The sequence below is a fragment of the Ailuropoda melanoleuca genome, chromosome 6 (genome assembly GCF_002007445.2).
Source record: "Ailuropoda melanoleuca isolate Jingjing chromosome 6, ASM200744v2, whole genome shotgun sequence".
NCBI lineage: Eukaryota > Metazoa > Chordata > Mammalia > Carnivora > Ursidae > Ailuropoda > Ailuropoda melanoleuca.
Genome location: NC_048223.1, coordinates 89,975,557 through 89,998,541, shown reverse-complemented (window position 1 = coordinate 89,998,541; position 22,985 = coordinate 89,975,557). Strand labels below are relative to the sequence as shown.

Below are 22,985 nucleotides of genomic sequence, written 5' to 3'. Positions count from 1 at the left end.
GGAGGAGTTGGGCCAGGGGGAGGCTTGGGGGGTCGGGGGTGGTAGCCCACCTGCTCTTTGCCAGAAGCTGGGAGCGCAGAGCTGAAAAAAGACAAGGTCTCTGCCCTCTGGAATCTCCTTTCTAGTGTGGCAAGGAAACAGATGACTCAACAGGCCATGCCAAATCAGGGCACTACCCCCCCAGGCTGGCCCCATCCTACCTGTCCAGCAGGCTCTTGTACTGGAGCACCCCGGAGATGAGGTTGGCTGCAAACCTGCAGAGAGAGATCAGGCCGGAGGTTCTCCTCTGAGGGGCCCGGTCTCCTTCCCTCTCTCTGACCTTCCTCTCCCTCTCTCACCTCCCAAGCTCAATAAGCACCCCCCCCCGCCACTGCCACCGTCATGTCATGCTGCCAGTCCTTCACAAGCCTTGGATTAAAATGGTCCTGTGGAGATAACTGAGAGGAGAGGACATTGGAAGGCGAATGGGGAAGAAGACAGAGAGGAAGCTGGGAGAGGCCACAGAACAGGCAGGAGAAGGCTGGATGGTCAGGGGCGGGGTTCTCCCTAGGAAAGGCCTGTGCTGGGGCCGGACTGGGCCAGGAACCCAGGTTTGGGGAAATCCCGTCTCCTGGGAAGAGTCAATGATTTGGTCCCCTTAGTGCTAATGAAAATGAAAGTGGGTGCTAGGGGGAAAAAAGTCATCAGAGAACCGTGCCACAGGACTGTGTCATCTTAACCTTCCACGGATGATGATGCTGGCTTAACTGCATCAGGAAGAAAATGCCCCCTTGGATGCTGTTGGAGAGCTGTTTCGAGAAGCTGTTCATCTGTCTATCTGCACACTTCCTTCTGCCCACGGGAGATCTGGGCTGCAGGCTGCCTGGACAGCAGCTCGCCTGGGCTAGTCTCGGTGAGGAAGGAGGGGATGGGGGGTCTTCCGAGCATCAAGCATCGCTGAGACCTGCCCATAGGCCCAGGTAGGCCCTGCCTCTTTTGTTTGTTGGTTTTGTTTTTGTTTTTCCTCTCGGAACTGTCCCCATGTGGCGCCACATTGGGTGTGACTCAAAGAGACTCTTTTAGGGAGACCCTTCCTCCCTGCCACATCCCTGAGTAAATGCTCGCCCACTGCACCCCCGCCATCGACATCAGTGGGCCCAGAGGCGGCTCCAGTGGCTCAGTGAGCCCTGAAATTGCAGCAGATGGCAGAGGCTCTGGCGGTGGCAGCTGGCAGGAAGGAACCATTTCCACCCCCTTGGAGTCTCCTTTTTGAGCCTGGCATCACTGGGGACCTAGCAGAGGTCCCCTCAGTCAGCCTGGGGTAGTGTGTCCCAGTGACAAGTCCAAGCCTCAAGTCCTGGTGGGGTCAGAGGGTTCACACCTCCTCTCAGGGCCTCAGCCAGGTCAAGAATGCCATGGGAACACCTGGGGGCCATGGCCTCCACTACTGTCAACCCCACCCCAAATAAATACGTTCTGAGGAAGACCTTGTGTTTGTCACTCATGCAGCAACCTCGTCTAACCTTCCCGGACCCATGGCCTGGACGGCCTCTGTCTCAGGGGCATTTGACCCCAGAAAGCTCAGCAAGGCACAAGCCTCGACCTTTCCTTCTGGGTACTGGGGCCAGCCCCCAGGCAGACTCTCAAGCTCTGAACCTAGGAGCATGGTGGCCTCACCTTAGCTGGTCGTTTGTGTCTTGGAAGTGCTGCCGGGGAAAGATCACGGCTGGGCTGGAGTTTACAGGCAGGGCCAGGCGGTTATTGAGATACATGTCGTTCAGCCAGTACTCAGACACCTGTTGGGAGAACGGGAGGGGTGCCATTACTGCCAGTGGCCATACACACCCCTCTGAACAAGGTCACCTTGCCTGTGCAGAGTACCAGTCCCATCCTGGCAGCCCCAAGGGATGACTGGGACACTTTGTTGGATCATGTACTTCATTCATTCATTCCACAAATATACTCTGAGCCCTGGTTACGTGCTAGGGTCTGTGTGCTCTCCAGTCCACTGGGACTGACCTTCATCTTTGCCCCGTGCCATCCCTCTCTTCCATCCCAGTTTCCTATTCTGGGTGTTTGGTACCCCATCCCTGTCCCCTGGCCATCCTTATGTGTGTCCTGTACCTGCTTTTCTGCCGCCTTAGCTTCCCTGAGCTTATCCCTACATTCTACTGCCCCATCTCTGTCTGCCATCCCTGTCCCCTGTCTGTCTCCATCTCTGTGCACTGTCTTTCCCTATTGCCCCATTTCTATCCCCTGTGCCCCCATTTGTCCCCATCCCTGTCCCCCATCTGTCCCCTATCCTTGTCCCCATCTGTCCCCCATCCCTGACCCCCCATTGTTTTCCATCTCTCTACCCTGTCTCTCCCCATCACCTCATCTCCGTTCCCACCTGTCCCCTCTTGGTCCCCATCGCTATCTCTCATCCCACATCCTGTCTGTCCCTCATTTTTGCCCCTTGCTATCGATCCCATTGTTTCTCCTCTCTTCCCTATCCCCCCATCTGTCCCACCTTTTTTACCTACCTGCCCCTCATCCAAATCCCTGTCTCCATGTCTGCTCCCTGCCCCCGACCCTGTGGATCCCTTGTCTGCAAGGTGCTCTCTCCACAGTCTGCCTGCTCTGAACAACTCTTACCCAATTGGCTGTCTTCTCCTGCCGGTCCAGGAGCTTCTGCTGCAGGGTCTCACCAAGGCCACCAGGGGCCCCGAACCGCTGCACGATGGCCTGGCTCCTCCTGAACCGCTCCTCAGGTACTAGGTGATGCATGCATCGCAGGTAAGTGGCCAGGGTCTGCTGCAGGGGAGGCACTGGAAGTTTGGGCAACACCTAGAAGAGAGAGTCCACAGGCACTTGCTATACCTGTTCTTATGTGGGGTCCATAAGACCATGCCTGTTCTCAAGCTGGTCCCCAGAGTGTGTCCCTATCCTTGCTCCCCATCTTGTCTTGCCTATTGCCAGGACTCGGCTCAGCAGAATTATGACCTTAGGAAGTTCCTGTGTCTTTTTTCTGATACCCCAGGCCTGCACCCAGGAGGGGCTAAAGTTGTAGAGGAAAAGACCTTGATGTTGGCACCAGGCAGACTGGGTTCGTGCGCTGACTCTGATGCTGACAAGCGGTGCAATCGTAAGCAAACCACCTCACCTCTGTGCCTCAGTGTCCTCCCCTGTAAAATGGGGGTAATAGCCTCTACCTCTCATAGGATCAAACAGATCCTATGTGAAAGTGCTTTTAAACCACAAAGAATGGGTCTAAGGTGAAAGAGATCTGTTATTGATATTGGCTGCTGGTCACTCTTAATTTAAGAATTGTTGCCAGCTGGGACTTCAGAAGCTAGTTTATCTCTGGACCCGAAGAGTATAACGCTGATGGAGAGATAGGCTCCTTTTTCCGTCCCTCCTTTTCCTTCTTCCTCATTGAGCTAGTCACAGTCAGAAACCACAACTTTTCATATTACCGATTCAAGTTTACAAAGTTGGTGGCAGGGGGCCACCTTCTTTCAGGGGCTTTTCCCTTTGGGGTGGTAGAGGCAGGCTGTGGAGTTAAGGGACCCCTTGAAAGCTTGCCTCTGCTCTGCTCCTGCTGCTGCATGGACTGGAGCCCTCTGCACAGCCGCCCTGGGCAGACAGGGACCAAGCATGGAAGCCTGTGCTGATAAATGAATGGGAGTCCTTGCCTGCCTGATCCTGTCTGGGAGGAGTGTGTCAGTGCCAACTATAGGCGGCTCCTGCCCCAGGGAATGCTCAATGACGAGGGTGGTCTGGGTAGCATTCTAGGTTGCTCAGCCCACTTCAAGAGAGCCCCCCATCCAGCTGCTCTGGTTCCTTCTTCCTTCTCTTGGGGTCGGGGGGGGCGGTCTGTGTGGTGGGCAAGTGGGCAAGCACCTACAGAAAGCCCAGCCCAGCTGGTGGCCTTGCCAAGAGTGTCAGCAGGCCTGGCTAGAGCCCCTGCTAGAAACAGGCCACCCTTCCTCAGGGATCTGACAATGTGCTGGGACTCAGTCATGGGGAACCGGTGATGGGTAAAATGGAATGAGGCAGGAAAACTCGGTTCACATGTCCCAGCCACATGTTTGGGGCTCCTCCCCAGACTCTCCTGGGCTGCTGGCCCATGCATGGGGCTGGAGACAGGGACATGCACTAATGAGGGTCTTTGGACACCTGGTCAGTACACATTTCATGGGCAGTTCATGTGAGCCAGGCCCTGGACTGGACTTAGGGACAATGGAGAAAGAAGGCCGGCTCTCAGGGAAGCTCCAGTCCAATGGGAGGGACGTGCCATGGACCAGACTCAACAGAGATGTCTGTCAGCTGTCACGGTCAGGATAATGTGGTGAGCAAATTCATGGGGAGAAGCCAAAAAGTTCTGATAAGGGTTTCAAAGGAAGCCCTCGCTAAAAAGGTGGGAAGAAGACAAATGTAACAGAGGGGCCAGCACTTCAACAACCTGGAGATCAGGCTCCAGGAAGGAACTAGGGACAGCAGCTGGGGCTGGGATGTGACAAGGCTTAGAGAGTTCAGTCTTACCCTAAGGCAACTCCACTGGGCTCAAAGTCTTTGGAAATGAAACTTGGGGAGAGGGAAAAGCCTTGGGGGAAGAGTACCAGGCCCGGGTCAAGGGTTTTCCTGGCCTTGGGAGTCAGGAAGTGTGGTTGCGAGCCATCCTTCAGCATCCCCTGAAGCCACTCCCCACCCCTCCAGGCTCTCCCAGGCTCCTCAGCGGGCTCAGGGCAGGACTGCAGCCTGGGCTTCATGCCCAAGAGAGGGCAGGGCTGGTGGCCAGTCAAGCGCTGGGGGCCAGTCCCATACAGGACTATTCTGGAAGCAAGGTGTGTGAGTGGAGAGAGCAGGGATAAGAGATAGGACTCCAAAAGTCACTCACAGGCTCCTCTTCACTGCTGGGAGTTTTTGCTTCCATCTTTTGGGGAGCTTTTTCCAGTATGGGCATCTTGGTGACGCCTGGTTGGGGAAGCAGAGGTGCAGACCTGGGGACCAAGAAGCAGGGAGACATCAATGCAACAGTCACCCAGAGCGGCCACGGACCCTTCATCTCCCACAGCCTGACACTCCATCCCCACCTTGTGAGGAGGCCAGAGGTGGACGTGGGCCCCAATGACACACGGCCTCATTGTAGACTTGGTTCCAATCTCCCAACCTCCAGACCAGCCCCCCTGACCACAGTGTCCTTTCTGAGTCCCCACATGGGTTAGAGTGGGGTCTGAAGCAAGCCTTCTGCGGACACCTATTCCTGAAGACTGTCACCCAGGCTCAACGGACCACCCCACCCAGAGTGGGAAGGAGCAGGGCGGGGCCGGCTCACTCCAAGGCGTAAGGGCCGTGGGCAGAGTGCTTGCTTTGTTCCTGCCTGGGACCCAGCACATGCATGTGTTGCTGATTAAAATCTCTCCTACTAGACTGTGAGCTTCTCCTCTTGTATTCAGGGCTTCATCTCCGGGACCTGGTCTGGTGATTAGCACGGAGTAGAGTCAGTGCTGGGTAGCTGAACAAAAGGAACGCACACATGTGTGAACGCGTGCGTAAATGAATATAGGTCCTCTAAGGCTGTGGGCTCCAGGATGCACTCTGGGCTGACTGGGAGGCTGGCCTGTGGCCAAGGCAGGGGTTGTGTTGGGGGACCCTGGGGCCTGCCGGATGGACTGTGACTTAGGCAAACTCTGGTTTGCAGGCTCCTAGTGGAGGTGGCACGGGAATGCTGAGGGAGACAGCGCAGGGCAGCTGGTCAGTCCGGCCCCTAGGGGCCACGGGACTCAGCCTGGCGAGAAATGGATTATTTTTTATTTGCAGTAGAAGTGACCCAGAGCAAGAGAGGCAAAGGCCTATCTTTAAGGCTACCCTCTACCCTCAGCGAACCCCCTAAGCAGAGCCTCAGACCCACACACCCGTGATTTCCACTCACGCATCCCCTATTCTCTCCCAAGAGGCTAAAGCTGATGTTTAGCCCATTTTATCCCCCTCCCCCAACCCACCCCAGGCAAGCACAGCCCAGGTGGAGGCTAGGCTCCAGTCCCAGTTGACCCAAGGACAGAGCATGCAGAAAGGTGGATGAATCAGGCTCGGTTGATGGAGGAGCCTAGGGCTGCCGGGCAGCACTGGGCTGAGAATACAGAATGCACCCTAACTCTGCGCTGGGATGCTCCGGACTAGGGGGTCCCCAGACCTGCTGACAGTGTAGTAGCTGCCCTAACACCCTGCAAAATGGAAGCAGCGGTGTCCAAGTTAGGGTCCATCGCAGGGCTGCAGAGTTCTGAAAGGTCGGTGATGGCAAGGTCAAGTTGGTAAAGGCCCTAGTGTGGCTAGAGACCTCCTATCCTGGAGAAGTGTGAGATTGGAGCGGGATGGCTTCCTGGGGACCAAATGGGAGGGCCTGGTCCCTGCCCTGCCGGGCATCCGGCTGCTTTTCCTCCTTGGCCCATGGCCAGCGATTAGGAGGTGTATGTCTATACCTATGTGTATCTTCCCGTCTCTGTTTGGTGCCCTCCAATCCACGCTGCCACCAGCCTGGCTTCCGAAGGCTGCCAGGAGGGATCTCTGCTCCCCCCTGGAGGCCCAATCCCACCTCCGCCCCAGCAACACAGGCAGTCCCTGCTCTGGAGGGACTCCCTGGGACCCAGCTCACACTTGCCACCTGCAGCTGCTCCCCACCTCCCGCCTCCGCGAGAGTCTGGTGCGCATCCGAGATTCAAAGGGGTCCGCGTGAGACCTATCAACGCCCTGAGTGGGCACAGAAAGTGCAGACCTTGGCATTTAGCAGATGGGGATCCAGGAGAATAGAGAAGTGAGGATACGCACGTGGAGCCCCGGAGCCTGGTCGTCAAGCCTCTCCAGTCCCTTTCCCCCTAACTTCTCACCGTCCTGCTCCCGGTTCCCCTGCCTCCACTCTCGGTGGGGAAGTGTCAGAGCCGCGGAATCCCACAGTCTCCCGGCGGTTCCCCGACGGCCGCTTCGGTTCAGGACTCGGAAAATCCCGCGGATCCTGGGGCTTCTGGATCCCCGCGCGTCCCCTAGACGGAGCCTTCCTCCACCGCCCTCGGCTCCCTGCGCTCTGCTCCCGGCGCCGCGCTCCTCCAGCCCAGCCCCTCTCACCTGCCCTCCTTGGTTCTGCCGCGTTGGCCGCCGCTCCACCGCACCAAGCAAGACTGAGGGAGGGAGTGTGAGCCGGAAGGGATCCAGGGGCGCGTCAGCAGTACGGGGGTGGGGGCCTCTGTCCGCTGTAGAGGCTCCGACGTTGCCGGGTCCCCGCGGCCTCCCTACTGGCTGCCAGGGACCGGCCGCGCCTGTGATCTCCTTCCTCCTGTTCCTCCTCCCTCCCCTCTCTCCTTTTTCTTCCCTCCCTCAGCCCCACCCCGTCTCTCCCGCTCTCAGCCTTCTCCCCCACCCCCGCCGCTGCCTGCAGCGATCCCACCTCCCGGCCCCCTGCCCCGGCTCGGACAGCTTCCCGGACGAGTTTCTGTAAGGGCTGCGGAATCCAGGCCCGAGAAGGGGGTGCAGAACATTGCCCCGCCCATGTCCATTGCCCCCTGCCCAGCCTTTCCCAGTCCCGGCGCTCTCCCAACCCCATCATCCGAGCCCCGCTGCCTCCGCACAACGCTGGGGAGGGTTGGGTCTGGGGAAATCTGTGCACTCCCGGCCGTCTAGGCCAGGCTCAAATCATACTACAACTTCTTTCAAAATGATAATGTTAATAATAATAATAATAATCCTGTTTGTTGATCACTGCAGGTTATCCTTCTTTTCTATTCCACCCCATCCTTGCTGGCACTATGGGGTGGGGGGGGTGGAGATACAGACCTGGGGATGCTTACAGACACGCAGCGGGGGTGGGGGGCAGACACTCCTCCCAGACAAAGCACTCCTCCCCCACCCCCATCCCAGATATAGACCTTACACACCAACACACACAGACAGACCCACAAAGACAGACCCTGCCCAGACAAACACACACACAGCCCAACACACAGACCGAGGACAGACTGCACACCAGCAGTGAAGACTCTCACAGGCACTGTTTAATGCACAGGCGTACCCCAACTCTGCTGCCTGTCCATGCCAGAATTGGAGGGCTCTTCAGCCCTCATCCGCGGCAGGCTTCAGGACTGGGAGTGGCCTGCAAACGGGGGCCTGCAGCTCCGGAGACCCGCACTCAAGGTGGGGAGACTTCTGACAGCCTTGGCCAGCTGCTTCCACCAAGGCCGGGGTAAGGGTGGGGGTAAGAGGGTGTGGGTAAGAGGGTGGGGGTTGGCACCAGCTCCCACATTGGCACCCTCTTCAGTCACGACTCAGACCCGCACAGCCAGGACACAGCAGACACACCAACTCAACTGTTCCCCCACTCTTCGAAGGATAGAGCCTAGCTCTCTAACGAACACACATGACTGAGATCGGACCTCTGTCCGGGACAGCTCGGCTCCTACTCCTCACCCGAGCCTGGGCAGGCCAGGATGCCGGGCTCGAAGGGAAGCCCACCCCTGGCGCTTCAGAGCTCAGAGGTTGACACAGGGAGTGTCCTCAAGGGGCAGGGCCTAGTGCACCCGGAGGGAGCGGGTCCTCAGTCTTCCCCCGGCGGCGCCGGGGGCGCAGAGTTGGGGCTGGGAGGGAGGAGCTGTCGCGAGCTGAAAGAAGTCGTGTACTACAGGGTGTCCGAGGGTGGGAGACTTTGCTGCATTTGCTTTTTTCGTATCTCCTCTACCAGGTGGCAAAAGAGCCACAGGCTTCGCGAGTGCTTGCCAGGCTCACACCTGGATTAGGGCTAGACCCAGCTCACCCTCCCCTCTGCCCTGGCCCTGTGCCCGGCCGCCCACCCTCATCAGTAAAGAGACTCGGTCTCGAACAGATATAGTTTATTGATTCGGGCCGGAAGCACCGCGGTGCAGGGGGCCAACTTGGCACTGAGAGAAACGGAAGGAAAGACAGACGCACGGTTCTACACAGGGGAGCCCCGAGGTGGCGCCTCGCGCACCTCTTTATCTCTGCAGGACCGTATCGCATCGCGTGCCTCGGTGCTCTACGCCCCACTGGACGAGAGGGAGGGAGACACAGAAAGGGTCATAGAGAGGGGATCCCGATAGGGAAGTCAAGACGGGCGGAGGCTGTGGAATACTCGTTGGAAGGGGCGGGCTCTGAGCCTGAGCTAGCCAGTGCTCTCGCAAAGTAGCCACCTTGACCCAGGGGATGGGGCTGGGGGTGGCCTGGAGGAGTAGCGGGGCTGCTAGCTGCGGGTGTAGTAATTGTTGTAGACGTCCTCGCACTCGTCAAAGGGGCCGGAAAGGCTTCGAGGCACGCCATCCGGGTCAGACACCGGGCGCTCACGCAGGCGCACAGCATCATACAGACCCTGCGGTGGCTCATCCAAGAGCACATCGCGTTCCGAGCGGGAGCGCCTCAGGAGGCTCACGTTGCGCAGCAGCAGCAGGACGGGAGCGTAAAGCAGGTTGGCCAAGCCCATGCCAAGGCTAAGTTGCGCAAAACCGAGCGAGTGCACTATGTGGCCCGCCACTATGGGGCCGAGCGCATAGGCCACGGAATAGGAGATGTCGGCGATGGCATAGACGCTGCCGTAGACCGAGACGTGGCGCACGTCCACGAGAAAGGCGAGCGTGGGCAGCAGTGCCGTGTCAACGAGGGCAATGCCGAAGCAGAGGCCGCAGAGCGAGACCACTAGTGGTGCGAAGGAGCGGCAGGCAGGCACCAAGCAGGAGCTGGCTCCGATCACTGCCAGCCCGAGCGCTCCGTACAGCCACTGCAGGTGTGGGTAGCGTGCCGCCAGGCGCACGGTGAGGTAGACGCCTAGCACATGCGGCACAAAGGCTGGCAGCCAGGCCATGCCCGTCTCCAGTTCTGACGCCGCCATCGTGCGCTCCATCCACGTGGCAATGGTAGGCTCGAGGAAGGCAAGGGGGATGTTGCAGGTGGTGAGGGCCCCGGCCACCACGGCGATGTAAGGGTCCAGCATGAGGCGGTGGATGGGTGTGCCCACAGGTAGGTTGGCCCGCGCCCGCGTCGCAGCGGAGAAGGGCTTGGCCACCACCAGCAGCAACAGCGCGTCGAGCAGCGAAACAGCGGCGAGCACCAGAAAGGGCACGTGCTTGCCCCCGAATCGGCAGAGGAAGCCCCCGAAGGGTGGCGCCACTAGACTTCCAAAGCTGATGAAGGCCAGCGCCACGCCCAACGCGCGACTGCGCTCGGGCTCCTCAGGATACTTGTCGGCGATCATGGCAATGCCGGACGTATCCGCAAAGGCCGAGCCCAGGCCCTGCAGGCTGCGCGCAGCGAAGAGCGTAGCGTAGTTTTCCGCGAACGCGAACAGCAGGGTGGAGGCGAATAAGACGCCCAGGCCGATAAGCAGTGGCACGTCGTAACTCATGCGGTCAATGAACGGCCCGCTCAGGGGGTTCACCAGCAGCTGCAGGATGGCTTTGGAGGCAAACAGCACCCCGATCTTCACGTCCTCACTCTCCGTCTCTGCCTTCGGGGGCTCTGAAGTGTTGCCCCTGTCGGCACTGCCGGTGGCTGGAGTGGACGCCTGGAGGGTGGACACTTCTGTGCTCTGGGTGGGCCTGCCGGCCTTATGCATGTGGGCAATGTAGTCGGGCACAATGGGCACGATGACCATGTACAGCATGTTGTCCAGGAACAGCGCCACGCACACGATGACCAGCACCAGGCGCCGCTGCCGCCGGGGATCCTGCAGCACGGCGCCCAACGCCTCCGACAGCTTGATGGCTGCAGCCCGGGCCCGGCCCACGGGCGCCGCGGGTTCCATTGCCTCTACTCCGCAGCTCTTCCGAGGACGCCTCCGCCGGGGCCGGGCGCGGACGCCCTGCAGTGCGGAGACCAGGGCACGGAACTTCGCGGGCGCGGTCCGCGCGGCGCAGCGCCCCCTGTGTCTCAGGTGGCTGCAGGGCTCATGGCCCTGGGTCCCGGGAAAGGCAAAGACCCCGTCCCTCGAGACGCCGCGGCTATTCGGAGCCGAGCCCGGACCCGCCGCTGCTGGGCTCACGCGCGGTCAGGGAAGGCAGGCGAGCCGAGGGGCCAGGGCCAGAGACTAAGCACCTTGAGCCTCCGGCTCCCCGGGCGCCGTCCCCGAAGCGTTGAAAAGCCGCCCGCGCGGGCCGAGGGGCATGCTGCTGCCGCCCGCCCGCCGGCTCGCTCGCCCAGCCGCCGCTCTCCCCTCCCCTCGCGTCGGCTCTTGCCTCCTCCTCCGCCGCCTCCTCTTTTTTTCCTTTCCACTCGGGGCTGTGACGCGGCGAGTCTCGGCCCCCGAGTGGTGCCCGGGCCACTTGCGTCGCTCATGCTAATGCGACGTCGGCGGGGCGGGGGCCGGGGGGCGGGGCGCGGCCGGGCAGGGGTCCCCTTCCCTTTCTGGAAACCTAGAAAGGGGTCTTGGTAAGAAGAGAGTCCTGGCCAAGCCTCTGAGGATGGCTGCCCTGCGCGGGGAGCGGGCTGTCTGTTCCCCCCACCCCCGCCCAGTTCTAGGGCCCGCGGGGTTTGCGCCAGCTCTTTCCCCCTCCCCAGAGGGTCGTGCAGCGGCCGCTCCCCACCCGCCCCGCTGGAGAGGAGGGCGCCGAGGGCTCCAGATCTCCGCCTCAGCCTGGATCGCCGCGCGCAGCCGGCAAAGAGCCCCCGAGGTGAGCGGTGGCTGCGTCCATCAGTTCTCGCAGCTGAAGTGTGGGGCGGCGATTGGTGGGGGGCCGGCTGGGATACCCCCAACCCTTTCTCTGGCCCCACCCCCTGGCCCCTTCCACCCCGGGGAAGGGAGGGGGAGACGCAGAGACTGCTGGGCCGGGTTCCGACAGACCGGCCCTTCGGGAGAATGTCACAGCAGAGAATTCCTGACTATGAGCTTCTGGGAATAGAGGGGAGAAGTCGCCTCGCTCCCACCAAGGGCCCCGAATATCAGCCCTGCCCCTTCCACTCTCCGGTACTGCTTCGCCACCTTCTTCCAGCCTGTACTCCCCCTTTCAGCTTTAACTGTCCTGGTCCCCCAGCTCCACCTCTTCTCCTTTCCCTCCTCTTGACCCCCTCCCCATTGTAACTCCTCCCAGGTGCTCAGAGCACTAGAACAATCCATCCAGCCGTTTCAGCGAGGTCCCGCCCCCTTCCATACCCCATCACCGCCTCCCCCGCCCCCCATCTCCAAAGCTGCCTCCAAGTCCTAGGTGGGCTCTGGGAGTGATATGGCCGGGGTCCTCCCTTGCAGCTGTAAGAAAACCCGAGTGAGCGCCGTGCCCACTCCCACAGCAGGACCCAGCAGCTTTGCTCTCATCCGAGGCTCAAGGAAGGCTCGCCTTCCGAGAGGGCCGCATTGCCCAGACGCCCCATTCTCTGCAGACTGGCTGAACCCTCCTGGCTGTGCACCGGGCCTAATGTGTCCCCCAAAGAACCATGACCTTAGATGGCACACCGAGTCCGTGTTCCAGTCCGAGGCTGGCAGGAGAAAGGCTCTGATGCAGCTGAGATTGGGAGACGTGTGCTGTTGAGATTACAGTTTGCCTCTTCCAGAGTCAGAGAGGAATTTTCCCGTTCTTCTGGTCTCAAAAGCAGCCCAGTATTAGATCCAGCTTCTTTCTCTACCGTGCTCCCCACCCCAAGTGAGGCACGGGTGATGCAGTGCATGGAACTTGGGCTTTAAGGAGGCTTTAGGGACAGATGACTGAGGTGGCTCCCAGTTCTGCCACTTACTAGTTAGGGTGCCAGGGAATTACTTCACCTCTTTGTCCTCCAGTTTTTTTATTTGTAAAATGGGGTAATAAGAGTACCTAGTGCTTAGGGTGCCTGGCACATAGCATAGTAAGAGTGCTNCTTCACCTCTTTGTCCTCCAGTTTCTTTATTTGTAAAATGGGGTAATAAGAGTACCTAGTGCTTAGGGTGCCTGGCACATAGCATAGTAAGAGTGCTGTAAGTGCTTGATATTCTCGTTATTATCTGTAAAGTGTGTTCTTTTATCTTTCTTTCACAGTAGTGGGTCTTGTGAAGAGCAGGTAAAAGGTACAGGCTTCCTGGCTAGTCCCTGTGGTTAGGTGGGCATTGTGATTCCAGGCTCTGTCCTAGCTGGTGGGAGGCTCAAGGGCATTGGCAAGTTGGCTTCTGTCTTTGAGATGGTTGTGGGATGAGGTGATGGTGACCAGGGTGTTAGGGTGAGAGACAGCGGCTTTGGTACCTGTTGCTTAATCTCTCCACCCACCCAGGCACCCCAGGAAGGAAGAGGAGAAACTCCCCCACTTAAGGAGCTCCCAGCACCTGCTCTGCACTGGCCAAATTGCCCTCTGTCTGAGAGAGGGAAAGTACAGGGACAGATCTGGCTCTGACCGACGTTTGGCAAGTCGCAGCCTTTCTTGGCCTCCAGCCTTTGTCTCTGTTAAGTAAGGGATGAAGGAGGAGGCCACTCACTGCATTCCCCAGGGAAGTGGGTACTGGAAAAGGGCTCTTCAGGGTGGCAGAATTATTTTAAATTTTATTTGAAAGCCTTGAGTCAGCACACACTCTTCAGCTTATCATAGTGTCCCTCCACCTGACTTTGCACATTTATGTCACCTGCCTGGCTTTTCAGTCATTTGAGTTTTAAACTTTGTGATGAGGAAAACAACTTCTGAGAGAAACAACTTTTGTTTTTCTAAGTTGTTGTGTAAGCATTTTGCAGTTTGATAGCCCTACTCACACCCAGAGTCTGGACATTTAGATAAGGAGTTGAGTTTAGGATTTTAAAAAAAGATTTTGTTTATTTATATGAGAGAGAGAGAGAGAGAGCATGAGGGGGCAAGGGGCAGAGGGAGAAGGAGAAGCCAACTCCCTGCTGAGCAAGGAGCCCAATGGGGCACTTGGTCCCAGAACCCTGAGATGATGACCTGAGCCAAAAGCAGACACTTAACCCACTGAGCTACCTAGACACCCTGAATTTAGGATTTCTGATTTAAGTTCCCATTTTGCTTTTCCTGGGGCACCTTTAAAAATAACGCCTTAGAGTTAAGCCCGCAAAATGTTAGTGACCTCCGCCCCAACTACCTTATAAATAATAAGTGTTTGCTACCCTGTTGTCTACTGCTCACTGGTGATCTGGGACAGATGACTGCCCTTCCCCCTGCTCATTGCAGCTACACACACCCCCAACTATCCCCCCCTCTTCTGGGATCTGTAACAAGAAAGTCTGTGAGTCTACTTCCTTTGCATGGTTGTATTGAAACTGTGTCTTCAATTGAGGTGACCCCATTCACCCCATTTCACTTTCCCAGAGTGGGAGCTCAGATGCTGGGATGGGGGTGTGGGCTACTGTGGCTGCTGTGTGGGTGGCTTATGCTTCCTCTTTCAGCACATCATAATCCGCATAGTCTTAATTCAGTACACCAGCTCCAGCTTCCCAGTGTAGACTTCTGGCCTCTTCTGACTCTCCCGTTGTGAGACTTTGAAAGAGGCAGTAGTCCAGCCTGTAGAGCAATTGTTGTTTATGCATATGTTTTTTGCCCTGTCTGATTTAAAAAGCGGGGAGGATTTAAAGTAGATGTTTTTCTGTCCGGTGGCTGAAGAATTTAAAACTTAGTGGAATCTTAGAGAAAAGAAACTTTCCCAGGGACTTCAAGGTGCAGAAATCTCTCCCAGCCTGCTAGCCCTCGTAATTCATGACTGTTCTTGAGTATGGAGCCAAATTATCTCTGAGATCATGCTCAACTCTTCAGTCCTCCACTTACCAATGACAGGAAACAGACTCATTTATTAAGCACTCTATGCCAAGGGTGTTATGTGTGCTGTTTCATTTAATCTCTTTCAATCCTGGTGCCGTGTAGGTGTTCTTTCCCTTGTCTTACTGATGAGGAAGCTGGGCATAGAGAATTTGGGTCACTTGCCTGAGATCCCAACAGTACAGCCTGGATTTAAGCCAAGGCTGCGCTGAGGGGCCTGTTTTGTGGTCCTTATGATACCTCCCTATTCCCTGTGCTTCGTTGTGCCTCTGCTACTCCATCTGCAGGGTGGCCACACCTTGGCAGTGTAAGGAAGAGGGACAGATGAAGATTGGTGGGAGGAGGAAGGTTCTTGGCTGCCTCCCTAAGGAAGCTTCTGGGACACTAAACTCCCTCAACTTCAGCTTCCAGCTCAGAAGGCAATCCTGTACCCCGTCAATCAGCATACCCAGGGACTAGGGTGCAGAGTCTTAGGACTCCCCTGCTTCAGAAAAAGGCTAGGGGCTGAGCCTTGGCAGAACAGGGGAAGAATCCCAGTTCCTGCGCAGGCTGTGGGGAGCTGTCCAGGGTGCTGGTCCCAGCTTCGCAGCTGGCCAACCAGCCTTACACAAGGACCTGTCCCTCCCCGCTTCCCTGTGTCTGTGGCTTCCTCTTCAACAGGACTCTTGGTAAATTCCTTTCCAGAGACTTCTCTATCTGACCATAACTTTCAGGAAAAAGAGAACTTCCCATCCAATCATGCGTGTTGGAGAAAATGGCAACATTTTCTTCTCCGCTTTCTCAATTAGATATAGGAACTGTTACTACAGAGTANGGTCCTTATGATACCTCCCTATTCCCTGTGCTTCGTTGTGCCTCTGCTACTCCATCTGCAGGGTGGCCACACCTTGGCAGTGTAAGGAAGAGGGACAGATGAAGATTGGTGGGAGGAGGAAGGTTCTTGGCTGCCTCCCTAAGGAAGCTTCTGGGACACTAAACTCCCTCAACTTCAGCTTCCAGCTCAGAAGGCAATCCTGTACCCCGTCAATCAGCATACCCAGGGACTAGGGTGCAGGAGTCTCAGGACTCCCCTGCCTCAGAAAAAGGCTAGGGGCTGAGCCTTGGCAGAATAGGGGAAGAATCCCAGTTCCTGCGCAGGCTGTGGGGAGCTGTCCAGGGTGCTGGTCCCAGCTTCGCAGCTGGCCAACCAGCCTTACACAAGGACCTGTCCCTCCTGCTTCCCTGTGTCTGTGGCTTCCTCTTCAACAGGACTCTTGGTAAATTCCTTTCCAGAGACTTCTCTATCTGACCATAACTTGCAGGAAAAAGAGAACTTCCCATCCAATCATGCATGTTGGAGAAAATGGCAACATTTTCTTCTCCGCTTTCTCAATTAGATATAGGAACTGTTACTACAGAGTACATACCTGCTACTCAAGGTAAGTCAAATGGTAAAGGAAAGAATTTATTTTTTAGGCACATAGAAGTGCTTATGATGTTCTAGGCACTGTTCTAAGCATCTTACAAACATTAACTCATTTAATCCTCTTACCAGCCTTCATATTACCTTTTTACAGGCAAGGACACCGAGGGACAGGAATTTATCCACAGTCAGAGAGCTCATAGGTGGTGGAGACAGGATTCAAAGGCAGACTATCTAGCCCCAGCACCCAGCTGTCAACCACTATGCAGCCCTGCTCCAGGATGGCTGAAGATTATGAGTCGACTTACTTGAAAGTATCTAGCTCAATGCCTGATACTTAATAGGAACTTAATGATTATTGTTTTGTATGGACAGAGACAGCTTGGTGATTTCCTGCTGACAACATTTCTTCTCATTTTATCTGTTGGACACAGCTGTGGCCTCCATCTGCTAGAACAAAGTCTTTTCCTCAAGCTCGGACTGGTGTCACAGTGTTGCTTGCTGTGGGCTTGGGGAGTCCTGGTATATGGGAGCTTGAGGAAGGTGTGGAAGGATAGCCTTCCTGCACCTGTGCCTGGGTGAGGTATGGTGTGTGTATGCCAGGGTGGATCTTGAGGGAGTGTATCTGCGTGGGCGCTGCTTTGGAGGAAGGCATCAGCCCATCCTGAACTCTTTTCTAGAAGGTTGTGGGCCACATTAATTCCAGGGCCATGCCATGTGTTGCTTCGCTGAGACAGCTGGTCTCAGAGACTCGAAACGACCGTGTTTCTGAGGAGAAGCAGGTTGATAGTAGTGGTGGCAGCGTGTGGGTGGGGCACCTGCTCCTGATTTATGATTTCTTTGTCTCCCTGGAAGCACTTAAGTGCAGGCTTAATTCCAGTGGAGCTCAGAAGCCTCTTTGGATTCCAGTACTGGGGGAGGGGGTTGCCATTTACCCTGGTCTCACTACTCACCCTGTGTGCTTCCTCAGGAAGGCCTCAGGGCCTCAGAATCACTTAATTAATTTAGGCTTCCTTAGTCACATATTCTCAGATTCAAAGGAACAGAGCAGCCCCTGTCAGCTTTTCCTGGAAGCCTGTGAGCCTGGTGGCTGGAAGCCAGAAGGACTACGTGCCTGCCTTCCTGCCCTTGGCTAGTGCATCCCTAGGACTCAGACCTGTTTTGCACACTGCATAGCTGGGCTCCAGTGGGGGAATAAGGGGACCAAAGTTCCTGTACTGTGGACAGGCCTCGGAGCACCTCTACAGCTCTCAGAGAAGAAGCGGCTCTTACCTGCTTTTCTTCTGACTCCCAATGCTTCTCATGAAGTGGAAGCAGGGCCTCAAAATCACTTGGTTTATGCTCTGACCTCCACTCTTCTCATCCCAATCCAATGAGTTTCTCAGGTTCATCACCTCCTCTATGGAGACCATCCCTGCCCAGACCTCTAATCTTCCCTTAAACTTAATCTTCCCTCACACTGGGACAATCAGTCTCCTCCCAAACTTGGCCCTTGCTTCCTGGTCTGGCCAATCGTCCCCTGCACGGATGCCAAACTTCTTTTCTGTAAAGTTTTAGACAAGTTCCCATGTGATTACAGACCTTGCAGGGCACCCTGCTGCTGTCCAGCTTCTTTTTCCAGGGTTGTGGCTTTCCACAATGAGTCTCCAACCTTTCCTGTCTTCCTTGTCTTCCCTAACAGACCCCTGGAGCTCCCACCTCTGCACCTTTGAACCTGAAGTTCTCTCAGCCCATGCCCAGCTTTGCCTTTCCTTGGTTGCCATAAATGCTTGCCCATTTCCTAAAATATTGTGAACACCCTCCCCCTCCCCCTACCATAACTTCTACTGCATTTTTCTACTGCTCTTAGGAATTTATCTCACGCAGTGTTGGACCTGCTCCCCCCTGCCAGCCTGAGAGCTCCTTGAAGGCAATATCTGCCTTGTGTGTGTCTAATAACAAGATTTGCTTGTCATGCATTCAGCACACCGGTCACAGCACTTTGCATAGGAGTGGATATGTCAGTGGTTTTTGAATCTATCTCTACGTTTATTAAAATGAAAATCATGGAAGTATACATGAATAGAAATTGCTTATAGAGATGCTCATAGAAATTAGAACATCATAAATATTTGTTTGTCTTCAGCCCTGGTCCTCTCTGCCCCCTCTCAGAAGCTACCACTGTTACTGTTTTTACATGTATTTTCCAGGATCTTTCTAAACCCTTTTCCAGACATATCTATGAATCCATATAAAACATAACATAAGCAAGCTTTATTTTAACATAAAGCTTGTTATATATGTATCATTCTGCAGTTCTCTCCCATTCCACTCAAGAATATATCTACTTTAGGGGCGCCTGGGTGACACAGCGGTTAAGCATCTGCCTTCAGCTCAGGGCGTGATCCTGGCATTGTGGGATCGAGCCCCACGTCAGTCTCCTCCACTAGGAGCCTGCTTCTTCCTCTCCCACTCCCCCTGCTTGTGTTCCCTCTCTCGCTGGCTGTCTCTATCTCTGTCAAATAAATGGATAGAATCTTTAAAAAAAAAAAAAGAATATATCTACTTTAGTCCATAAAAAAGTAGCTCAATTTTCTTAGAGGCTACATGGTATTTTTTGTTATGAACATACCCCAGTGTTTACGACTAGTTCCCTGTGATAGACATTTAGGTTATTTCTAATGTTTAGGGATGATGATGTTGCAATGGATGTCCTTGTGCTTGGGTGGGAGTACTATCCCAGGAGAGGCACCAGCACCTTATTGATCCCAGCAATCTGTGCACATTTTAAATTTTGAAAGAAATTTCCAAATTGCCCTCCAAAGTGGCTGCATAAATGTATACCCCAGCAAGTAGTCTATAAGCGTACGCAATTTCCAACACCCTAGCAACATTTGTTCTTTTCTGCCTTTTTCCCTTTTGTCAATCTAATGGGAGAAAAATGGCACTCAATATTATTTTAATTAGATATTTTAATTGGCTGAGTAACTTTTCTTATTTTCATTGGCCATTTGTGTTTCCTTTTTCATGAATTGCCTGTTATTTTCTTCCCCCATTTTTCTATGAGGTTGTTTGTTCTTCTCTTCCTGAGTTGTAGGAATGTTCGTTATATACAGTATCATTATTAAATAGAATAACTTCATTAAATAAAATACATTTTCCCTGGACATGTCCTTTGTGGCTAAAAATCATCGTTACTTCTTCACTAGTGGAATTTATGGTTTAGACATATCGGGCAGATAGACTGGAGTGGATGTGGACTTGGAACATCAATTAAAACCCTTCAGAGCCTCTTCATCATCAATGGGAGAGACTCCAATGGAAGAGACTCCAAATTCTTTAGCTTGACATAACTGGGTCTCTATAATCTCTCTACCTCTGCAGCCTCAATATGATACCCAAATTTGATTGCTGATTCCATCACTTTCTACCTGTCTAACTTTGAGCACATTTACTTAAATGCTCTGAATCTAGCCTCTGTCATTTAAAAAAGCATACAGCTGTCCCTTCCTTGCAAGTTTCTGACTCTCTGACCTTGTGCAAGTTGCTTAACCTCCGCAAACCTCACTAATATATCTATTAAATGGGTGCATTGACAATGCCTCATAGGCTTTGGAATGAGATTCCTTGTGAAGTAAGTTGTTGCTACTGTTAATTACTCCCCTTCCTGTCCGCCTAGATGACTCCTATACATCTTTTGTGGTCAAATCAAGTCTCTTTGTCTTACTCCCCAAATAAAACTGATTTCTCTCTCCTTTGTGCCAAGACTATGTATCTATCACTGTGTTTGTCACACTGTGTTATGAAGGTGTGTTCATGTGTCTCTTTACTCTACCAGAGGGTAGGGTCTGAGGAGGGTGGGTTGCACTCAGCACCTGGTGTCCAACACCCCAGTAGATGACTGCAGTGGAAGTNCTCAGCACCTGGTGTCCAACACCCCAGTAGATGACTGCAGTGGAAGTATTAGCCTGTGTGTCACTTTTGAAAAGAATAGAGCTTCCTTATTTTGCCAAAATTTTGTTGAATCTGGAACAGACGGAGGGACACTCAGAGGAAAGCTAAAGTGTACCAGAAAAAAAAAAACCCTAGATGTACCCTGGAGAGAGCCAGAAAACAGATTTGCCTTAAGGCGTGTTGACACTGCAGCCTAGCTGAAAAGCTCTCCTGATTGACTAGTTGGATAGGCAAAAAGATATTTAAGGGAAACTCTACATTTTACAGTTAGAGTTGGCTGGGTTGGGAAAGTCAGGAAGATAGATGAAGGCTGCCAGCCATTCCTTTTCTTTTTTAGAGGCTTGTCTTGATCAGAAAAGCAAGCACTGATCAGTTAGAGTCTCTCCCATTTTCAGACTTGAAAAAAGTATAAGTTTGGGGCAGGGAAATCTCAGAGCCCTGTACAGGGGAAGAGTGGAGGACTATTCCAGAAGGATGTCCCTTATAGATGCGTGCTACACAGGGCTGCAGCATGCTTGACTGAATCAGTACATCCCCAGAACATAGCACAATCTCTGCTCTTAGAAGGGCTCAGTGAAAATCCAAGGGAAATGCTTGTTTGGGAGTGAATTGTTCTGAACGGGTACGTGGTGACCATCTCCACTGAGAACTATGGAAATCCTCTGTGCCTGGATAGTGTAGCCATGGATTCAAGATCATCTTTCCTGAAGCCTCTGAAAATGGATTCCTTCTCAGAGGGGCCTCAGATGTAGACAGTGGAGATGCAAGGAGATGGCCCCATCTGGTAAAAAGGCTGGCCCTGCAGGACCCACCTACTGCTTACCACCCTAAGCCTCCAAGTCATTGTGAATAGATGGGTCTGAGTTTCAAACAGGAGCCTGGAGGGGGCAGGGACACTACAAAGTCACTTCAGTTCCCCTGGTTTGTGTCTGAGTGGCCAGAAATTTGTCCTTTCCCAGGCTGCCTGCCAGGGCCTTCTCTGGGCATGTCTATGACGTAAGAGAGAGGTCAGCAAGCAGCCCCAGTGCAAGCCCTGGTCCTGTGCCAGACGCCGTGAAAGGCTTTTACCATTATTAGCTTTCAATGTCATAAAACTCCTATGAGCTAAGTCCTCTTCTGGGCCTCATTTTATAAATTGGCAGTGTAGGGGGTTGAGTAATGTGCCAAGGTCACCCGGCCGTCTGATTCACGTCCATGGCTTTATCTATTTGGCCATGTGGCTTCCGTCCTCTGGAAGCCTGTGGAATTTCTCTGTGGCCTTCAAAGCATTGTTCTCTGCACAACCTGTGTGCAGGGTCATGGCTGCCGTCCTCCTCTGGGTATTGGGGACCATCCAGCCCCAGGCACAGAGGCTATACCTGTTTCCTCCTTCTTTAGACATTCTGACCTCTGTCCTTACTATCTCTTACTAGGACTATTGCAGTAGCCTCTTCGTAGAGTCCCCTGCCTCTGGTGTTACCACCAGCTACTGACTCCCCACAGTCAACTTTTTAAAACATAAATCTTCTCCACAGAAGGCACTTCATAGATAGTTGTTAAATCGGTCATCCTTCTGCTTTAAATTCCCCTTGCCTAGGGTCAAGTTCACAAGATCAGCTTTATTTTATTTTTTAAAAAGATTTTATTTATCTATTTATTTATCTGTTTATTTATTTGAGAGAAAGAGAGAGAGAGCTCATGCACTAGAGGAGGGAGGGGAGGGGGGGAGAGAGAAAGAGAACCTCAAGCAGACTCTGTGCTGAACATGGAGCCCGATGTGGGGCTCAATCTCATGACCCTGAGATCGTGACCTGAGTCAAAATCAAGAGTCAGATGCTTAACTGACTGAGTCATCCCAGTGCCCTTACAAGCTCAGCTTTAAATTCCCATTACCTAGGGCCAAGTTCACAAGCTAACCATGGCTTTCAAGGCCTTCAGTGTATGTCCCCAGCTCCTCCCCATGCTGCTTCTACTAGCACTCCCTGCCACACGCACAGGGCTGCCTGCCCAGAACACCTGGGTCCTGCTGTGCCCGGTCCCACTGTTGGCTATGTTCTCTTTCCCAACAGAATGGGTTACTAACCATGGGGAGCATCCTGGCCCACATGAACCTACCTTAACCCTAGCACTGCCGGGAGGGATTCTAGGGTTTGATGGCATGTCTCCAGTCCCTATCCTGTATTTAATCCATCTAACAACTTCTGTGCCCACAATGGGGCCTCACAGGAAGAAAAACATCTGGGAATGGTTTCTGCCACACACACACACATAGGTATGTGTATACTGACCTATCTCAAATGCAGCATACTCTCATTTCTACTATAGTTATGTTAGATGCTGGTCACAACCCACTAACTTGGGTTTATAACCAGCAAATGGTTGGTGAACTGTGGATTGAAAAGGTTGCACTGCCTGACTTATTCCTCACAACAACCTTATCATGTTGATGCTATTATTCTCTTCCATTTTATACTTGATGAAACAGAGACACAAAAAGGCACATCACACCCTATGAAGCAAGAGCCCAGGTTTTAACCCAGGCAGGTGGCCCCAGAGCCCACACTCGCAGCTCGCACAAATGTGGCTTTGCTGATGGATCAGGGCTTGAGGGGCTGGGTGATTTGTTAGATAAGAGGCCACGCTGAGCCTGCTGCAGGGGTGGCTTCCAGCTCCCTGCACACCCTTGGGAAGTGGCCAACAGGAAAGAAAGAGCTGGAGCATCACCTTCCCCTGAGAGTTGAGCTGCAGCTACAGGGTGACTCTGCCCGGAGTGCTGTGCTTACACCTCCCGGAGTGAGAGGACAGTTAGCTTGTGCCTAAATGAGGGATGGTGGGATCCTCTCCTCGCCTGTGGTCCGTGCTCAGGGAGTGAGGCCGGGCCAGATAGAGCAGGGATGGGACATTGGGGAAGATTGATTATGGCCAACAGGTCATGTACATGAGCTGTACCTCCCTCAAATCTGTCACCACTGTGTCCCCAGGAGCTGGCACCATATCTGGC

General features: G+C 54.2%; 2 protein-coding genes across 2 annotated transcripts in view; both read right to left on the bottom strand.

The window, feature by feature from the left end:
- CHAT (choline O-acetyltransferase) overlaps positions 1 to 4,927 on the bottom strand; it is a 35,376-nt gene extending 30,449 nt beyond the window's left edge. The window contains exons 1-4 of the mRNA XM_034663602.1: positions 4,862 to 4,927; positions 2,617 to 2,808; positions 1,657 to 1,775; positions 201 to 254 (exon numbers count right to left, since the gene is read on the bottom strand). Of these exons, the coding sequence (XP_034519493.1) occupies positions 201 to 254; positions 1,657 to 1,775; positions 2,617 to 2,808; positions 4,862 to 4,927 (431 nt within the window). The remainder of the gene's footprint in view (positions 1 to 200; positions 255 to 1,656; positions 1,776 to 2,616; positions 2,809 to 4,861) is intronic.
- A 3,895-nt stretch (positions 4,928 to 8,822) lies between these two features.
- SLC18A3 (solute carrier family 18 member A3) lies at positions 8,823 to 10,759 on the bottom strand. Its single transcript, XM_002927116.3, has one exon. The coding sequence runs from the start codon at positions 10,757 to 10,759 to the stop codon at positions 9,206 to 9,208; it is 1,554 nt and encodes a 517-aa protein (XP_002927162.2). The 3' UTR covers positions 8,823 to 9,205.
- Positions 10,760 to 22,985: the final 12,226 nt, after the last annotated feature.

Coding starts and splice junctions, on each gene's coding strand:
- SLC18A3 (XM_002927116.3), bottom strand. CDS start 10,759: ATGGAACCCGCGGCGCCCGTGGGCCGGGCCCGGGCTGCAGCCATCAAG.